Source organism: Engraulis encrasicolus, chromosome 10 (assembly GCF_034702125.1).
Source record: "Engraulis encrasicolus isolate BLACKSEA-1 chromosome 10, IST_EnEncr_1.0, whole genome shotgun sequence".
In the NCBI taxonomy this organism is placed as follows: Eukaryota; Metazoa; Chordata; class Actinopteri; order Clupeiformes; family Engraulidae; genus Engraulis; species Engraulis encrasicolus.
Genome location: NC_085866.1, coordinates 47,841,000 through 47,859,994, shown reverse-complemented (window position 1 = coordinate 47,859,994; position 18,995 = coordinate 47,841,000). Strand labels below are relative to the sequence as shown.

At 43.3% G+C, this 18,995-nt stretch overlaps 1 protein-coding gene across 1 annotated transcript; it reads left to right on the top strand.

Annotated features, from left to right (window-relative positions):
- Nucleotides 1-769: 769 nt before the first annotated feature.
- stk38a (serine/threonine kinase 38a) lies at nucleotides 770-18,715 on the top strand. The gene is made up of 14 exons (XM_063209100.1): nucleotides 770-843; nucleotides 2,444-2,585; nucleotides 3,313-3,364; nucleotides 3,999-4,121; nucleotides 4,769-4,852; nucleotides 5,521-5,644; nucleotides 6,147-6,301; nucleotides 7,040-7,142; nucleotides 7,840-7,901; nucleotides 10,223-10,340; nucleotides 10,682-10,805; nucleotides 11,805-11,900; nucleotides 14,457-14,551; nucleotides 14,749-18,715. Exons 2-14 carry the CDS (start codon nucleotides 2,455-2,457, stop codon nucleotides 14,877-14,879), a joined length of 1,398 nt encoding a protein of 465 aa, XP_063065170.1. The 5' UTR covers nucleotides 770-843; nucleotides 2,444-2,454; the 3' UTR covers nucleotides 14,880-18,715.
- Nucleotides 18,716-18,995: the final 280 nt, after the last annotated feature.

Sequence of the window (18,995 nt, the reverse complement as noted above, 5' to 3'; positions counted from 1 at the left end):
TTTCAAATTCCCCAGACACGTCCGACAACCTCCGCCTGTTCTACAAACCAACTCGCCAACATGTACTTGAGGCTGCTTTGTTACGACTGTGGACTCGTGGCGTTTTGGTCGGTCGCAGATGGTATGCAGAAGCCTCGCAGAAACATTTAACAGTCACGGGCAGACCGTATTTCATGACACGGAGGCTGGGAGGAATGCTGCATGGGCAGGTCTGTGTTGATGTGCTGCCGTGTTGTGCACACAGGAAGTGTGCTTTAATCGAGGGACTGCTGCCATCTAGTGACTATATTTTTAAAAAATCGTTACTTGTTTTTGCGTTTCCATAAACTTCAATTTCAACTCATCCTTTCCTCCCTTGCTGGTAGAAATTGTCATTTTGCATAGTGGAATGCACACGTGTCCTGCTGTTTCCTGGCGTTTCAATGACATGCTCAAAATAAAGATGTTAACACCACGATTGTATGCATTATTGATTTGCCAAAAACCAGTGCACCATGCAAATCAATAACACGAACCAACATTTACAACCACGCTGGTCATGTAGGCCTAATCTGATCATGTTCATTGCAACTGCAAATGTCTTCAATAAATGTGTTTCGCATGTCACTCCATCCTCTTACTGAGCTTTAAATATACTTACTTATATGAACTGGGAAGAAGGCTTCATAAATCCGACCATCTCATAGTTGTTCAACAGCAACACTCTTCATCTTTGACATGTGTTGTTTCTCCATCTGGCTGGTGGTGGGAGGTAGGGAGGGGGTCTGACCCAGGAAGTAATCCTGTAGGCAACAGACCATTTTACGTCACTATGCACTGAAACGATTGAGGTCGAGTCCAGAGGTAAGCAAACAAAAGATCTCGCTATGTTTTTACTTTTTTGCAACTTTATTCCACGAGTGCTGTGTATTTCGATCGTTTTTAGGATTGTATATAACTAAATGGTGACTCGTGTTTTGTTGAAAATGTATCGGCTGTGTTAACTATTGACATGTCAACTCACTTGGCCAAAGTTGGCTAGCAAGGCAGTTTCAGAAGTCAGGTAACATTAGCAAGCTATCGCTAGCGAGTTAGTTTCGTCGGAAGCCAACAAGTCACCTATCCAGGATGTTTGTTAGTGTAGGAAGTATCTTTACAGACAATGAGTATTTCTTGGATCTGGGATAAAATTAACTACTTCTGTGTGGCACACGTGTAGACATAAAGCTCTAATATTCCAGGGGTGCTTTACAGTATGCGATGACGACTGGGTTAAGTGGCTGCCATTAGCAGTGGGATTCTCGCAGGCAGCTAACTGGCTAACATTAGATACCTATCTGTTGTGCCAGCTGTCCAGTAGAGACGCTTAGGTTCTTGCTACTTTAAAAGAGCAATTATTAGACGTTATAGTGTGTTGTCACTATATTACGTCTTTGTCTTTTGCAACGCCATCTGTCCAAGACTCTGTTTTCTCGGATGATAAGTGGGCCACAGTTGTTTTAACAAAGTAGATAACTTGGACAACCATTTGACAACAAGGTACTAAGGCAGCTAACACTAGCTTTGGGACTATGGAAGTGACCGGTTAATTTACGAAATGGCAGCTAACTATGTTGTTAGTTGTTACGTAAAATGCTTCGTGTTTTGTTAATTGCCACCTCGGTGGATGTTGAGAACAAGGGTATAATACACATTTAATTCACTAGTGTCCAGCCTTCCCCATCCACAGACGCGAAAATCAAGGTTAATCCGTAAAATAATCCCCCAAGGCAAAATATAGCATCCGCAGTCTGCTGTGGGAAACTTGTCTGCCTGGTTTCAATGAAATCGCTTTGGCAGCGATGTGGTGGAACTGGTTGTTGTGTAATGTCCATGTTTCGAAAACAACTGCAACAAACAGTGCATTTGAATAGTCTCCCCACACTGTTTACCATAATAATTGTTTTAGTCTGAAAGAAATGATAAATGGCATGCCTTATCCTGCGATATTTTCAATAGAGCAATTAACTAAATATTTGGTGTCGCAATGCTTTTGTTGTTGTGTTAGAAGATACATTGGCATGGAGGAAAATGCATGTAGCTGGGTGTGTGTGACAAGTGTCTTGGCAATCTGTTGTTTATTCACATAGTTCTAGACATTTTCTCTAAACACAGAAGTTACGTCTCTCTCACAGAAGCAGGAATCTACAGCAAAACCGGTGCAAAGAAGGATTACCTTTTACCCTCAAATTAAACATTGAATGAATGTCCAGACCATTGTGGATGCCTCCTCAGTTGCCTGCTCCGACCTTTTTTTTAGCGGAGGTTTCGTCATACAGACTCTTACCATGCTTGCTTATCAGGAAAGACCTACAAGTGGCACAGCTTTACAATCTTTACGCAAAGTGAATGGACATGGCCCTCCTTTTTTACATTCTTTTGATGCGCTGTCTCTGTGCCCTCTCCTCTCGTCCTCCCCCCATAGTGACTGTAGCCATGGCAATGACGGGCCAGACGTCCTTCACCACCATGAGTAACCACACCAAGGAGCGCGTCACCATGGCCAAGGTGACGCTGGAGAACTTCTACTGCAACCTCATCGCCCAGCACGAGGAGCGCGAGATGAGGTGGGCCTCAGAGTAGAATATGTTAGAAAGGCAAAACGGCAAATGCAAAACGTGTTTGCACATAAGAAAAACAAAGTCTGTTAAGTCAAACCGTGTGCGGCTGTCCGTCTTTAACTTTTAACCCAGTAACACATGGCTCCTGTTTTATAAATATGCTATTACCAGAATGGCAAGGACCAAGTCATAATGTATTATGAAAGGCCCTGTGCACTGTTATAGTGGTGTAGTACATCTATGATAGTAACATTTTTTCAGTGACTATTACAATGTTCCACTGGTGAAACGACGTGCGTTAAGGGGCTACAGTATACTAATCCTAAAGTCACTAGCACTTGACCTGAGCTGTGCATGAGAATTTGAACTTTTGGCGGTTCAATTTTAGATTAGATTTCTTATGTTTGTACCCAAAATTAAATTTGATTTGATATATTATATACCAATACTGTTCATTTTGCCATTGTCAAATCTGACCTCAGCATTTTTGCACCATTTTGTCACAGTGCTTTCTGATATATTTTGCATGTTGGCAATGGAGGTCTCATATTGTATGTTTGTGGTAGTGAGGTGAGGGTTATACAATTGTCAAGCAGTTTACTGTAGTTAAAATGGTACTGTCTGGCAGCCCTTGCTTTGCATGGATGGTCTAATCTTTTTGGCAATTGATAAGTATTTGATTACTATGAACACTGCAGGCATGATGTGCTGATTTGGTAATGGTGTTTTGCAGACAACAGAAGCTGGAGAAGGTCATGGATGAGGAAGGACTGGCAGATGAGGAAGTGAGTTTGAGTTATGGTGATGTTCAAGCCAAGAGCATGTTTTGAAATTGGCCAGCTGGCAGCATTGAAATGACTGACAACCACCCTAGAATCTCACCTATTGTTATGATGTTAAATATGACATGTTTTGAAATTGACTGGGATTAAAATTACTGACAACCACCCTAGAATCTCACAGTGGTCTCTTCTAACTTCAAATATACAGTCATTGTTATGATGTCAAAGGCCTTGTTTTGAAATACCAATCACATGCATTCTGAAATGAAAGACAAGATTGTCCAATGGGGTCATCACTTCAAATCCTGCTTGCATTGCGCATTCTGTCAGTATTTGAGTCAAACCTTTAATGAGTGTTTTATATTCTTCTGTTAAGATATTATCCCTGTTATAAATTAACTGTTACCAGAATTGCAATGACTAAGTCTTCATGTCCTGCTAAACCCTGTGTATAAATCCATAGTAGAGTAATACTAAGGATTTAAAGTTTATTACAGTGTTACAGGGTGCAGCGTTACCACTCTCTTAACAGTGCACATTATGGGGCTACTCATATCATGCTAACACATTGAACTGGACTGCTGTGTTCTGACTTTGTGTGACGATTTTTTCCCCCCTTGCGTTCTTCTCCGTGCAGAAGCGCATGCGTCGCTCCCAACATGCCCGCAAAGAGACAGAGTTCCTCCGGCTCAAGCGCACACGCCTCGGCCTCGACGACTTTGAGTCGCTCAAAGTGATTGGCCGGGGAGCTTTTGGTGAGGTAAGATTATCCAGGACTGACCGCTTGCCATTTTCCCCCTCTGATTTTTAGGGATGCACCGATACCACTTTTTTGAAAACCGATACAAGTACGAGTACATTAATGTGTGTACTTGCCGATACCGAGTACCGATACCGATACCTTTTACCACCAAAATACAATGAAAATAAATGCATGGCCTTGTTTTTTTCCACCTGTGATATTTTTATTGTCCATTTCCATGTAGATTTAAATGTTAGTAAATGTATGAGGTGGCACTTTTTTCCATGCTGATTTCAAGTCCACAGAACATGACAAGATTTTGCATTGTTTTGAGTAATAGTAGTACTCATAGCTGGTATCGGCAAGTGCTTGACGAGTACGAGTACGAGTATAATGAGCAGTATCGGGAGCCGATACCGATACCAGTATCGGTATCGGTGCGTCCCTACTGATTTTTGTCAGCAGCAACCTTATGCTTCTTTCTTTCTTTTTCCTGCTGTCTTTTTTATAGCCCTTTACAGAATTTATTATTCTCATTCAGTCTGACCTGATTTGGTGTGCCCATGGTAGTGCTATCCTTCTGTGTCTCCCCTGCTGTGTTTCCCTAGTTTAGCCAATAAAGCCTCTGAGAAATCCTCTGTGTGTCTTCCTTGTGTTTTCGCCAGGTGCGTCTGGTCCAGAAGAAGGATACGGGTCACGTCTATGCCATGAAGATCCTGCGCAAAGCAGACATGTTGGAAAAGGAACAGGTGAGATCCACATTTAGTCCAAACATAGACCCTGAATGTCCTCATTGGTAAATGCACAGAAAAGTGTACTTACTCGATTTTTAGAATGCTGTGCCTAAAATTTCACCAACTGAACACCATAGACATGGGTGTACACATTTTCTTTCTTTGACAGTGAATGTGTGTTATGATAAACATAAGATGTTTGATTTTAGCCTATGAGCGGACTTCATATGATATAATGAAGCAGCAAATGGCAATTAAAAGCAAATAGTAGTTTGTGAAAAGCAATTACTCTTTGACAAATTAAGATTAGTTTAGCCATCGGAAATCCCATGCTCAGCTGCTTTGCACAGCCGCTCCGATTTAAAAGATGGCATTGATGCTCATCCCAAAGCGCTAGTCTGTGGTAGGGATCTAATTCGAGAGCAGAGAGGGGTGGAAAGATGTTGATTCATATTGTTCGACAAATAGAATCTTGCAGTTAAAATTCAACTTACACAATTGGCTATGGGCTTCGTATACACCAAATGATCCATTCGTAAAGGCCAATAAACGGCCGCTGGCAATCATAAACCACACTTCCCCTATGAGAAATTCAGTAGGTGGTCTCCAGGGCTGGGTGTGAACCAGGCAAGGGTCCGTTTGCTTCTCATGAGGGTTTACACAGATGTGATCTGGCCATGTAGGTGGGGCACATCCGAGCAGAGAGGGACATTCTGGTGGAGGCGGACAGCCAGTGGGTGGTGAAGATGTTCTACAGCTTCCAGGATAAGATGAACCTCTACCTCATCATGGAGTTTTTACCTGGAGGTGTGTTCTCCTGATATCCATGCATCAATATGGGCTACAATGTACCTTTTGTCTTGTCTTTTGTCTCCTGCCAGGATTCCCAAGAGAGTTTTACTGGAGGGTTGGTGTGTGTCTGTCTTGTATATTCTGTAGGTTCCACAGAATGTGTTAACTGCCGCACTTCGTTTTACTCTGCACTTCTTGCTTGTTATTGTTGTCTGTATCCCCCCACTACCACCACACACACACACACACACACACACACACACACACACACACACACACACACACACACACACACACACACACACACACACACACACACACACACACACACACACACACACACACACACACACAGTCTGTACTTGCTATGCATGCCGTCTTTGTATGTTGCTATAGATAAAAGAATCTGCTAAATGTAATGTGTAATAATAATATAGTTGTAATGATAATGTAATGATAGTGTAACAATGTAATGTGTAATGATACTGTAACAATGTAATGTGTGAATGACGTGCAGGAGACATGATGACTCTGCTGATGAAGAAGGACACTCTGAGTGAGGAGGCCACCCAGTTTTACATTGGCGAGACGGTGCTGGCCATCGACTCCATCCACCAGCTGGGCTTCATCCACAGGGACATCAAGCCCGACAACCTGCTGCTCGACTCGAGGGTGAGTAGTAGGGGTGGATAGGGTCCCCGATTCATTGATTGCAGGGGGAGGGTTCTGATGAGTTTGTCCCGGACCCAGGCAAAACTGTCAGCGGCCCTTCAGTATCATTGTTTGTCAAGGGGGTTCATATACAGTAGTATATTTTCCAGCGCATTCTGCTTTGTCCGTGGCTGTTAAGGTGACTTGTGTGAATTTAGCCAAGCTGATAAAGTTTTTTGTATTTTTTAAGGGGGGGATTCTGGGAGGTATAAAGCAATGCTAGGGTATATTACTGAATTGACATGGGCGGGACACCGCACCTGACGCTGAACTCTTCACTGAAGTCAACTCCACATGTATGTGTTTGTGTGGTGTTCACCGTTCTATGTATTATGAAATAGTCGGATTGGAAATGAAAGTGCTTTGGACCCACCCTCTTGTTGTATGCATGTTGTAGGAACGCAAGTGCAAGCAGCTGTAATTGCATGACCTTATCTCACTTAACGTTTGCATCTAATCTTTTAGACCTTTGTAATGTGCGAGGATGAGAAGGATAAAAAAACAATAAGCCTCTATACCCTGCATATGTATTGTAATGCTGTTGTTAGTCATCTGAGATCTGTATTGGTACCATGTCTGGCACTGAGGAGTGACATTAAAACCCAATTTGTGTGAGGATTTCATGAGATTGAATGCAGTTTGCATCATGAAGCAAGTGTCAGTTCCAGCCTGTTAATGTGTGGTGCATTTGCAATGCAGGGCCATGTGAAGCTGTCGGACTTTGGGCTGTGCACTGGCCTGAAAAAAGCTCACCGCACAGAATTCTACAGAAACCTCAGTCATAACCTCCCCAGTGACTTCAGTAAGTATGCATGCACACACACACACACACACACACACACACACACACACACCACCACCACCACCACCAAAGCTATTTTCGTATCAAACTTGCCTCGCATGACAAACTGAAAAGATGAAATCTATGAGAGATGCGTTGTGTGTTGGGCCTAAGCAGTGGTGAGATGGTATTCCAACTCTACCTCATCCCTCTCTCCCACTCATTTCCTGTCCTGCTCTTCACCCTCCTGGCAGAGAGAAGGCTAAAAGCCCCTGAAATATATTTTTGAAAATATATATTGTACGTATATGTTTAGGAATATACTGTACATACATGTATATAGGATATGTATTTTTTGTTTGAGATTATGAATGAGTTGAGATTTACTAATAGTTGCTAATCGGCTACATAAGATACACTTAAATAAAGAGGCAAATTGTCTTGGGCAAGTAGAAATTGCATGCTGCATCAAATATAGAAGAGAAATACAAGAGGCACCTCACTAGAAATAAAGCACAAGAGCTTGACATTACATACTTTTCATCTTCACATGCAGCACACTAAACAAACTGAAACAGCACCGTATGGCTGTGGGAATGTGCAAGATGCCTACACACAGCTGTACGCCAATAAGAGCTTCCAAGCAGCCTTAGGATTCTGGAGGGGTCGCTGAGATGAGACTGATGAGCGTGTTTTGTCTGTTCTTGTTTTCTGGCAGATTTCCAGAACATGAACTCCAAGCGGAAAGCCGAGACATGGAAGAGAAACCGGAGACAGCTGGTGAGTGCCTATATACTACAGTACTACTGTTACTACCACACACAAACACGCACAGGAGAACTGTACTCGGGGCGGGCATCCACAAATGTTTGGCAACAGCATCCCAAATTCACGTGCAAGCACACATGCAGAGCACAGACACCCGAATGTTTTGCAAAAACATGACTGTGCTTGAGATGGAGTGTATTATGTAGAAAGTACAAACCCCAACTCCGATGAAGTTGGGACGTTTGGTAAACAGTGAATAAAATTAAAATGCTATCATTTTCAAAACATTCAATCTATTCATTAGATGGAGAATAGTGAAAAGATAACATATTAAGTGTTAAAACCGAGAAAAACTATTGTTTTGGGGGACATATGTACTCATTTCTAATTTGATAAATCCAACACGTCTCAAAAGAGTTGGGACGGGGACAATAAATGGCAGCAAATGTCGAGGAAGACTAAAAACAAAACAAAAGACAACACTTAACAGTTAAATATATTAACCGATGAGATGATTTTATATAAAAAACAGTGTTAATTCCTATCTTGGACATGATTTCACCAGCTTAAATGGTGGGTGTATTCCTTGTCATGTTTTGCAGTGTTTTCCTTTCTGTAGTGCTTACAGTGTGACAGGTCTTGACCAATAACCCACCATTTTATCACCTGCTGGTCCTTATGATGGAGCCAAACTGTTAAAACATAGTAGAGAATGCAATTTGACCTTACTATGTGGCAGTAATCGAAGATCTCCCTTCAAAATATAATGCATGAGTGGCTTTTCATGCTGTTTAAAACCCATTTATACCATTCAGCACTGTATTTAACTCTACATATGAGTGAGAACATCTTAACCAATGCACTACTGCACCAGCATGCCATCATGGAGGCTGACTTTTGAAGCTAGCACTAACACAAGTTGGATGGTCCATTTTCACTGTAGCACAGGATGTGCAATGCTCTATTATTGTCAAAAAGAATGGACTTCTACAACTTCTGCTGACTTCTGTAAGCATAGGACAGTTTCCCATGTCTTCTGGGTTTATTTCAAGTGAGCTCAGGTGCTTAGGAGAATGTTACACCCCTGTATCATTTGCACGCATTAAGCATTCTTAATATGGTCAATTTTCAATAGCTCTAGCACTCCAGGAATTAGAGTGAGACTACAGCCAATATATATTTCATGATGTCATGAACCTATACAATGATTTTAGTAACAAAAATATGTCTTATATACACTCAATCGTGGTAAATCAAAGGGAATTCAAAAATGTATGTAATAACTATGGTAATTATTCCCTTTGCATCTTTAATTCTGAGTGACTCAGCCTCTCTGTGATGATCTTATACCTGGACACCTATATTGTCTGTCAGTACAATTCATTTTGAAATGTTCTTCTTTGTTGTTTTATCTTATTTGGATGTTTACTAACTTTCACTGATCCCCGTCCCAACTCTTTTGAGACGTGTTGGATTTATCAAATTAGAAATGAGTACATATGTCCCCCAAAACAATATTTTTTCTCGGTTTTAACACTTAATATGTTGTCTTTTCACTATTCTCCATCTAAAGAATAGATTGAATGTTTTGAAAATGATACCATTTTGATTTTATTCACGGTTTACCAAACGTCCCAACTTCATCGGAGTTGGGGTTTGTATTTATTATCACACAGGGATTTGCACGGCTGGCGATCCTTGATGGGCGTTGGTCAGATGCTTAGATGGGCCACATCGGCACATCCATCAGTGTCTGTCAGTGTGGGTTGAAGACGTGCTGCTGTTGAGCATGCTTTGACATTATCCAAGGTTAAAAATTAAGTAGCTTGTCACTAAGGCAAGAGAGTGCGGCTTGGAACAACTACACTTGACCCTTGAACAGTGCAGCAGGGCTTGTTGTCTCCGCCATGATGATCTGTCCTCTCTCTCTCTCTCTCTCTCTCAACTATCCATTACTCTTCCTCCCTCATCACTGTTCTCCTCTGTCATGTGTGCTGTCCATCAAGTGTAAGCAAGATCCTGCACACTGTCCATTCCACCACCAAGTAACTTTAATACAACGATACGGTCATCTGATCTTCTCCAGGTAAAACTTTGAATAGCTTTAATTAAAAGATTTCGGCCATCCCATCTTCTTACCCTGAAGAAGGTTGGATGAAAGATGGTCGGATGACCAGCACGTTGTATTATTAAAAATGTTGGTGGAATGGACAGTGTGCAGGATCTTTGAAGCACTTGAATGACGACCTCACTGTGGTAATTTCCTACTTATCTGTTCAACTACAGAGGTGTGTGATGCTGTCTTTTTTTTAAATGTTTGCTGTCCACCACAGGCCTTCTCAACTGTTGGAACGCCAGACTACATCGCCCCAGAGGTCTTCATGCAGAACGGCTACAACAAGCTCTGTGATTGGTGGAGCCTGGGGGTTATCATGTACGAGATGCTGATTGGTGAGTTGAAGACATGGTTACCAGAGATTTTAGTATATATCCTTCTGCGGTTGCCACTTTCCATTGCCGTTTGTGACGAATTGATGTTTCTCTCTGCCTTTCATGCATTTTCAGCACTGCATCATTGCATGATAATGTGTGATATTTTATTTAATATGTACTGATGCATAATGCATAAAATACATACAAAAATCACATAAGGAATAGGCAGAGTGGTCTTGAAGGCTGTAAACTTATAGGCTGTGTGAATCTGTTGTTACATACATGCTTGTACAATATATCTGTGTGTATTGTGCTACTGAATTTGGTTCTAAATTGTGTGTGTGTCTGTCCGGGTGTAGGGTACCCTCCGTTCTGCTCAGAGACCCCTCAGGAGACGTACAGGAAGGTGATGAACTGGCGGGAGACTCTGGCCTTCCCTCCAGAGGTGCCCATCTCCGAGAAGGCCAAAGACCTCATCTGCAGGTACACTGCTTTCTTTTTACACTTACATAAGCTCTTCCATCACCACCCTTGTGCACTGTCTATGAAGGTTAGAAGGGCCTACATGTTATGTTTTTTCCCCCCTGACCAAAGTGGATTGAATTTATCAATCCTAAATGTGTAGCGCTATTCCGACTTAGAGAAATTATGCTTTTGAATAGCCACTATGCCATGCAGGTAGACTGAGGATGGATGTGTTATCGCTAGTTGGACCTGAACCACACACACTCAAACACACACACACACACACGCAGGCATACAGACACTCCTCTACAAACAATCAAAATGAGTGTGTACATGACAGCTGTGATGGATGACACTGCCACTTCCTGATTCTAATTGGATTAAAAGTGTCTGTGTAAACGTAGCTACTGAGACGGATCCTGTATCCTGAACCTCCTGTACTGAATGCTACTGAAAAGAATGCCATGTTACCCAGCTGACAGGGGAGATCATCATTCATGAACCCTCTTTCTTAAAGTGATACTGTCCCCCTTGAGTTAAATAATAGGGTTTACTGTTTTCCTATACTTTCAACTGTTCTCTGGGTATGGCAATGCAAATTTTACCTCCAAGCTAGCAGTTAACATTGAGTCTTATGAGACCAGTTAGCCGCCAGCTGGTCTCATAGGACTCAATGTTAACTGCTAGCTTGGAGGTAAAATTTGCATTGCCATACCCGGAGAACGGTTGAAAGTACAGGAGAACGGTAAAACCCTATTATTTAACTCAAGGGGAAGTGTAAAATAAGCTTATTTCCAAAAATGGGACAGTATCACTTTAAACTTGAGAAGGGCTGGTCAGTTCACTGAGTGTGCGATGACTAGCCGTTATGCTCGACGACCTGGTGTATAACGTATAGAACTGAACTTTTTTTCCCCACGAGACTGTTACAGAAGCATAGACTTTTAATTCTGTCATTTTTTTCTGTCAAAACTTCTTGAAGTCTCAACACAGGCTGTGTGTTTTCTCTGGTTGAAGGTTCTGCTGTGAACCCGAGCACCGTATTGGCATGACCGGGGTGGAGGAGATCAAGACCAACGGCTTCTTCGAGGGAGTGGACTATGACCACATCAGGTTACTAGCTTTCCCCTGTTTGTCTATAGTAACTTAATTTGAATAGCACAATTCATAATTCATAAGACATGCAGCTCAATGTAGTTAGATTAATAACAACAATATTTGAATAATAATAATAATGGTAATAATAACGGCTGTGATACATGTACGTGAATTCCACCCGCTTTCAACCTGCTCGCTCGCCTCGCGTGGTGACGTAGCATCGTTTCCCGGTCAAATTAGCTTAGCTTAGCAAATGCTGTGGTCAAACAACCGTCTCTCTTCAATCACAAACACTGTATGTACAAATAAAAATGATGAAACAGGAGCAAATATATTGGTCACCTTAACCCAAGTGTCATTTATTTTAAAACCATCTGTGAAAAACGATCGGCAGATTTGACACCACCGAAATCAAAACAGCCTCCATTTTTAATATCCCAGTAGTGCTGGTGACGCACGTGACATCATGGCGTTGAAAGCTCTCCCATTGGTTAACGCTTCGCGGTGCTGCTACATTTTTCAGCCAAGCTCAACTTTCTCGCCTCGCTCGCCCACCGCCCGCCACCCTCGCTTCCCTACGTCACCACCTCTCGCCTCGCTGCCGCGTCCCAACGGAAAATAATGGAACGCCACGCTTGTACCGCGTTGGAAGCGCCCATGTAAATCAGGCGTAACAATAATAATAATAATAATAAAATGAAAATTAATATGAAACAAATTGAATAGGTTGATGTTTAAAAGCTTCGGCAGCGCTTCTGTTCTTTATTTATTATATTGGAGGATACCACGGAATTGCCTAGAATTGACATAGCCTGTTGTACATTAGTAATACACCTCCAGGGTGGAGCAGCTGCTTACAATATAATATAATAATAATAATAATAATTGTATTTGTATAGCACTGTATCATACAAGGGATGCAACTCAAAATGCTTAACAAATGAGAAAAAACATAATTGTTAGAGATGGATTTAAAAGGAGAGGAAGAGAGGAGAGGCAGAGATAGCAGGAAGGCAGAAGAAGAAGAGATAGAAAGAGATTGTAGAGTCATAAGGTCAACGTAGGTTAGGACCAGGGGTCTAAAGGGTGGTTTATGCCTCGAGATCAGCGTCCCTGCGTCATGATGCAGTGAGCCGCGCAGTTAACGGAGTGAAGCCCCCCCCCATCACGCAGGTACTCTGGGGCACCTCCCCGAAATTGTGTCTCGACGCAGGGATGATGCAGACAGCAACGGCGTGAGGGGCGAAAATAGGTCTCTGATTGGTCCTCTCGACCAGCCTGCTCTGTCCTCGAGTCGAGAGAAGCTACTTCCTTGTTCTAACCTTCGTCGGTCTACGGACTGTGAGCTCTTCCTTAAATTAGTTGCCCGTGCTTGGTCGTTTGATTTATTTACACGAACCAAAGACAACACGTGCGCTGGCAAGTTACGACGCTGTTTCAAATTGAGCCGAAGTTATTTGGACAGTTGAACAGTGTTCCGAGGTCGAGGAAACATTCCGCCTCGTGCGACCTATCCTCGACAAATGAGCCACTTCTTTGTTCCAAACTATGCGCTGGCTGCCAGTGCGATCGAAAATGCACGTGACATAAATATGTAATGTTTCATTTTCATTGTCGTCGACTCTGTGAAGCTAAAAAATAACCGACACGTCTAGGTTACTCTTTGTATTGAAGGCAGTTTCAGCGTGAAATGACATCGCGCAGACCACGCTTCAAAACAGGGCATAAACCAAAATTAACTGCATCATGGCTGGGACAAGCTCACTCCGTGGCACTGAAAGGAAGTATAACCCGCCCTTTAGATGCGTAAGGTCCATAGTGGCTGGGTCTAGCATAAGTCATAGATGGTCACACTGAAATTGGGCGCTCAGATGCGGCCCCTGGTGGCATCAGGGGTGAGGGAAAAACTCCCTTTCGCTTGATTCATAGTTTGTAGGGGGGAAAAAGCTCAATGAGGTCTGAGAAGGAAAAAAAAACCCTATAGCCAGGAAGAAATCTCAGGCAGAGACCAGCGGCCACCTATAGCGCGTTCAGGCCGACTGAGAACCGTGCTGGAGCCCGTTCCCGCACCTAATCGCGAACCGGCCGTTGTGTTCATGCCACAGATATTTGCGTTCGCGAACCAGAAAGTTGGTTCGCAATGCGAACCGCAAAATACTAGGTTTTTCTCCGCGAACCGTGACGACAGCGTGCCCGTCAGTAGGTTCATCCGGGTAACACAGTCACGTGCAGGAAAAGTTCAGAGCCCGGTATGAACACGGGCGGTTCGCAGATAAGCACTTTAGTGCTGAATGTAACTGGTGCGGGCACCAGCTCCAGCTCCGTTCTGGTCGGCCTGAAAGCCCTACTAGAGGAGCCCCCTGCCAGGGCTGGTTTTGAGCAGTAAAGACGCTGTGGCAGCACAGTCGAGGGGTATGAATGAGGGGCGGTAGGGTGAGGGGAGCAACCTGTTATGTCAACATAGAGCAATCATTACAACACACACATACAGCACCACCCAAATTCTGCTGTTAGAAGGGAGTTTTAGTTGGAGGATCAGGACACTGATGATATGAGCCCATTTGTCCCCAGGGAGAGACCAGCTGCCATCCCCATTGAAATCAAGAGCATTGACGACACCTCCAACTTTGATGAATTCCCAGATTCAGATATTCTGCAACCAACGGGTATGTAAAAAATACTTGATCTTTATTTTGTTAAATGACTACTATTATACTGTGAATACATGTACAGTATTATGTTACAATGAACAGTATCACTGTGCTGGCATTGTTTATACATCCTATTTAGCCATAATTAATTAGAGGGACTTAATCGTTGATTGACACTGAGGATTTTTTCCGTTGTTTTTTTTTTTTTGTAGTGGTAACCAATCACAGCGAGGCTGATCTGAAGAACAAGGACTGGGTCTTCATCAACTACACGTACAAGCGCTTTGAGGGCCTGACGGCACGTGGGGCCATTCCCTCCTACATGAAGAGCAGCAAGAGATAGCCCTTCTCTCTCCTCTTCCTCTTCCTCCTCCAAAACACAAAAACAAAACAAAACCCCTCACCGCTCTGCAACAGACTTTCCCCCTCCATTGAGGACAACTCATGGCACACACCTTCCCGGAGTTTGACTTTATTTCTACTTCCTCCTTGCGTTTGTCCTCTTCCTCCTCCTTCTTCCTTTTAAGGGATTTTAAGTGTTTTATTTTTTTTGTAAACAAAACCAAGACTTACCTGGAGGTGGTCGCCATTGCTGGCGAGGCCTCCGGCGAGCTGGTGGGGGGGATATGCAAGACTCTCCTCCTCTCCTCCCCTGCCCTTCTACCCTGCTCCAGTCCCATGTCATGGTTGAGACTATGGCAGCATGGCAATGGCTATGGAGGCCGGTCCTCTTCTCCCCTCCTCAAGCCCTGTGGAGAGAGCGAGATGGAGACCACCTCATCTGTCAAGAGGCTGACCTGGCTACCTTCTCTCCTCAGGCCTCAGGGCTGCCACCTGCCGCCAACCTCCTTTTTCCACCATTGCTCCTCTCTTTGGTTCCACACCAGACCCCTCTGCAAGTCCTCTCTTTTCTAACCTCACATTTTGAAGCCTCCTACTACTACACCTGCTGTACTGTACATTTCTACCTCCTCTCCTCTCCTCTCCTTCCTGATCTCTTCTTCTCTTTGACCTCTTTCAACTTTGACTCCTCATTTCTCCTCCTCACATCCCCTCCACGTCTTGTGTGAGTGGCTAGGGCTGCTGTGGTCACGTGTGCCTCACTCTCACAAAGGGCTTCTCTCTCTTTTTCTCTGTCTGTTTCACACACTTGCTTTCTTTCTCTTTTTTCTTTCTTTCTTTCTCATCAATGTTGAAATGCAAACTTGTCTGTAGACACTGGAGCCTTTTTTAAAAAATGGCGGGACCTGTTTTTGCCTCCGCTAAGCAGGAGACACCAGGCACTAGCTGCTCCTCGTCCTCTCCTCACCGCTCGACTCGGCTCAGCACAGCTAGCTTTGAGCAACAGCAGAAGATTGGGTGAAAGGACAACTGCAAGAAAAGCACCCTTAATGCCCAGTTATACTCAACCAAAGATCTGGAGGACAATAACCTGAGTGTCAGAAACACGCAGACACTGTCTGTCTGTCCATCCGTCTGGCTTTGTGTTTCTGTCTTTCTGTCTGTCTGTACCTGTCTGTCTGCATCCCTCCTTTTGTCATTCCTGTCTGTGAATGCCGGCTTAAGTTATCGAGCTTACTCTACGATTCTACTACTACACCATTCCATCCTGTACCACATGTGCTCGCGTTCGTAGTCTGACACCAAATCCACAAGAAAAGCTCAACTTTCAACCCATTGCATAGGAAAAAGCTGGCTGTTGTTAAACACTTGAAACTGTGCCTGCAACTGCCTTTCTCGTAAAGTCCTCCTGAATGTTTATCAGAATATTCTGATGGCGTCCAAGGGCGCCCTCTGTAGGGCTTTGTGTGTCATTAGCCGTTCTATGAGCAGAATGTGTTCAATGCAAATGAGTACTGTGATTCTCTAAACCGCATGACTCGTTACGGTGAGTCTTTCTCAAACTTTTGACCATTTTTTTATTTCTTCAAAAGCCAGTGACTCTTAAGTTGAAGCTGGGACAACAGTGGATTCTCTTTAGGGGTCAGTCAAAACATACACAATGTTTGACTCTATGTATGGATCTTTTCTGTTTTAGCATGCAGACATGATATTGGTAGAGGCAAGCTTTGTGTATGTACATTTTTAAGTGCAACTTACTTAAGTCTCCTCAACTGCAAACACTGGTTAAGAGTCATTGCTATAAAAATGTACAGGAGAAAAAAACTTGGGAATGGGGCTTTAAGATGTCGGCGAGTTTTGAATGTAGGTGAACAGACACTGGAGTCCTATGGACTTTTCGTCTCCTCTTTGTCTTACATGGAGGCCAGTTTGTGTCTGGTCCTGGGACTTGACCCTTGACCGACACACTGCAGTCCCTTCCACCCCCAAAATTCCATTCCCTGTATCTCCAGCATAAATAAGGCTCTTGTGTGTTTTTGAATGCTAGGTATGGTAGGTTTAGAGTAGTATTTTAGGTTAGGGGTAGGTGTATGGCAATAATCCCTGAAATGCTGTTTGTTGTGTGAGTAGAGGGGCGCTTTTGAGTCCAGGTCCGCCACCATGCTAGTCCTTCAATGCTGTTCGATGTTCTGGAATGTAATATCTGGACCAATGAGACTGGTCGTTGTTGTTGTCGTGTGTGCGATCAACGCTTGGAGCATGTGGCAGGGGTTGTTTTTAGTGTGTAAATATGTGCACAGGAAGCATGTGTTGTGATTTTGGAAAAGACAAAAAAAGAAAAATGAGTAGGGTGTATGTGTGTGTGTATGTGTGTGTGTGTGTGTTTGTCTGCTGCATGAGCTGCACAGCTCTGAGGGGGCGGGGCTTCTGCAGGTTAGGATTCCGCCACTGATGCATGCTGGGTAGAGGCTGTTGATTAAAAGCAAATGACGTCTGGGGGGAAAAGTTTTTAAAAATGATCTTTTTTAAAGAAAAAAGAAAATAATGCTGCTTGAATAGATTTTTTGTTTCTTTTGCGTGATTGTTTGCGAGTGCTGAAGCTTGCATTTACCTGCTAAAAGTTGGTCAGGGTTTAGGGATTAAGTTTGGAACCATTTAATTGGAGTTCTCCTCCTCTCCTGGCAACAGGCTTTTCATTGACTCACAGAAGGGGCGCAGACTCGGTCTACTAAGCCAGCACTATACAGAGTTAAACCCACATTGTCAATAGCCCATGTTCAGTTAGCTGGATTCACACTGTGGCACATTGCGCACCATAGACTTGAACACTGCTGCTTTAAGGTTAAGGTTGTCCGTTTTTCCAAAGCATTAAATACCACCACTGTTACCACCACTGTCACCACCAGCACTGTGCAATGTTTACATTTAACCCCACCAGCATTGCATTAAAATGGCAAAACAACCAGGACTTGACAAAGAAGACAAATACCAGCCTATCGTCAAACACACCCAATCATAAAGCATTTGTTAATTATGTACACAAACTGAAGTTGTCCTGTTTTGATAAGAGGGTATTTTATAATAGTGATGGTAAGGGTTTTGCTCTGTCAAGTGCTGGCTTATAGCGCTAGTGTTTGAGTCAAACCCCTCTTCCACTCCCACTCCTGGGAGTGACTGTGAGTCAGCCGAAAGCCCAGCTTGGGTCGATGGTGCCCACTGCCAGACAGGGTTTCTCAGGTAGCGTGAGGTCTGTGTGTAATGCACTGTTGCTACTGGTGTTTTCGTTTTGAATGGGCATCGTGAGTCAGGCTTTCTGTAAGTGCACGAAGAACTTGCTAGAATGCTGGTAAAGCTGGCAGAGAGAAATGACTTGGCCTGCCTACCTGCACAGGTTAAAGGGGGAAAGTTGTTTCATGCCCGACCGACTGGGCATTTGTGTGTGTGTGTGGTGATGGATCACTGAATGGCTAATATACAAAAAATTATGCACTTTTTCCAGGTAGAGAGTAGGTCTGTTGGTGATTTAAAGGAAAAAAAAACATTTTTGCCTTTTCTGCCCTTTTTTTCTTTCATTGATCGCTGGTTAAGGTGTAGTTAAAACCAGTTATAATGTACAGCGGAGAGACAATGAGCATGTACATAGAAAGCTGCTTAGGCTATGTTGGAGGTTTTTTTTTTTTTGCAAGTGTTACTGGATGTGTAATGTTGCTTTTAGGGGTCTGGCCCTTCCTTGTTTGAGCACCTTTCTGTGGATGATGGTTGACAGCTTGTATTTTTGTGTGCTGATGACCAGTTTGAAAGCAATAAAGCACCTGCTGATATGACACCGAGCCAAAAGACTGTTCTCCTTTCTCTTCAACCAAAGGATTGACACGGCTACCAGGGCTTCTACATTCTTAGATATACTGTATGATCGGTGGGTTGCAGATGTTATAGGAATAATGTCGGGGAAAACAAATGTACCTAGTTGAAGAGAAAATAGTCTACTACACGTACATGTCACATAACCTACCTACACAATATTACCAAAAGTGCCAACCTGATTGATTCTTGAGTGCTGGGTTGGACCCCCGTTTTGCCTTCAGAACTGCCTGAAACAATATTCGGGCAGGCTGTG

Excerpts from the sequence above, each read along its gene's own strand:
- stk38a (XM_063209100.1), top strand. The coding sequence starts at position 2,455 with ATGGCAATGACGGGCCAGACGTCCTTCACCACCATGAGTAACCACACC. Across the intron at positions 3,365-3,998 it reads AAGGACTGGCAGATGAGGAA|AAGCGCATGCGTCGCTCCCA; the intron begins GTGAGTTTGAGT and ends TTCTCCGTGCAG. Across the intron at positions 4,122-4,768 it reads GCCGGGGAGCTTTTGGTGAG|GTGCGTCTGGTCCAGAAGAA; the intron begins GTAAGATTATCC and ends TGTTTTCGCCAG.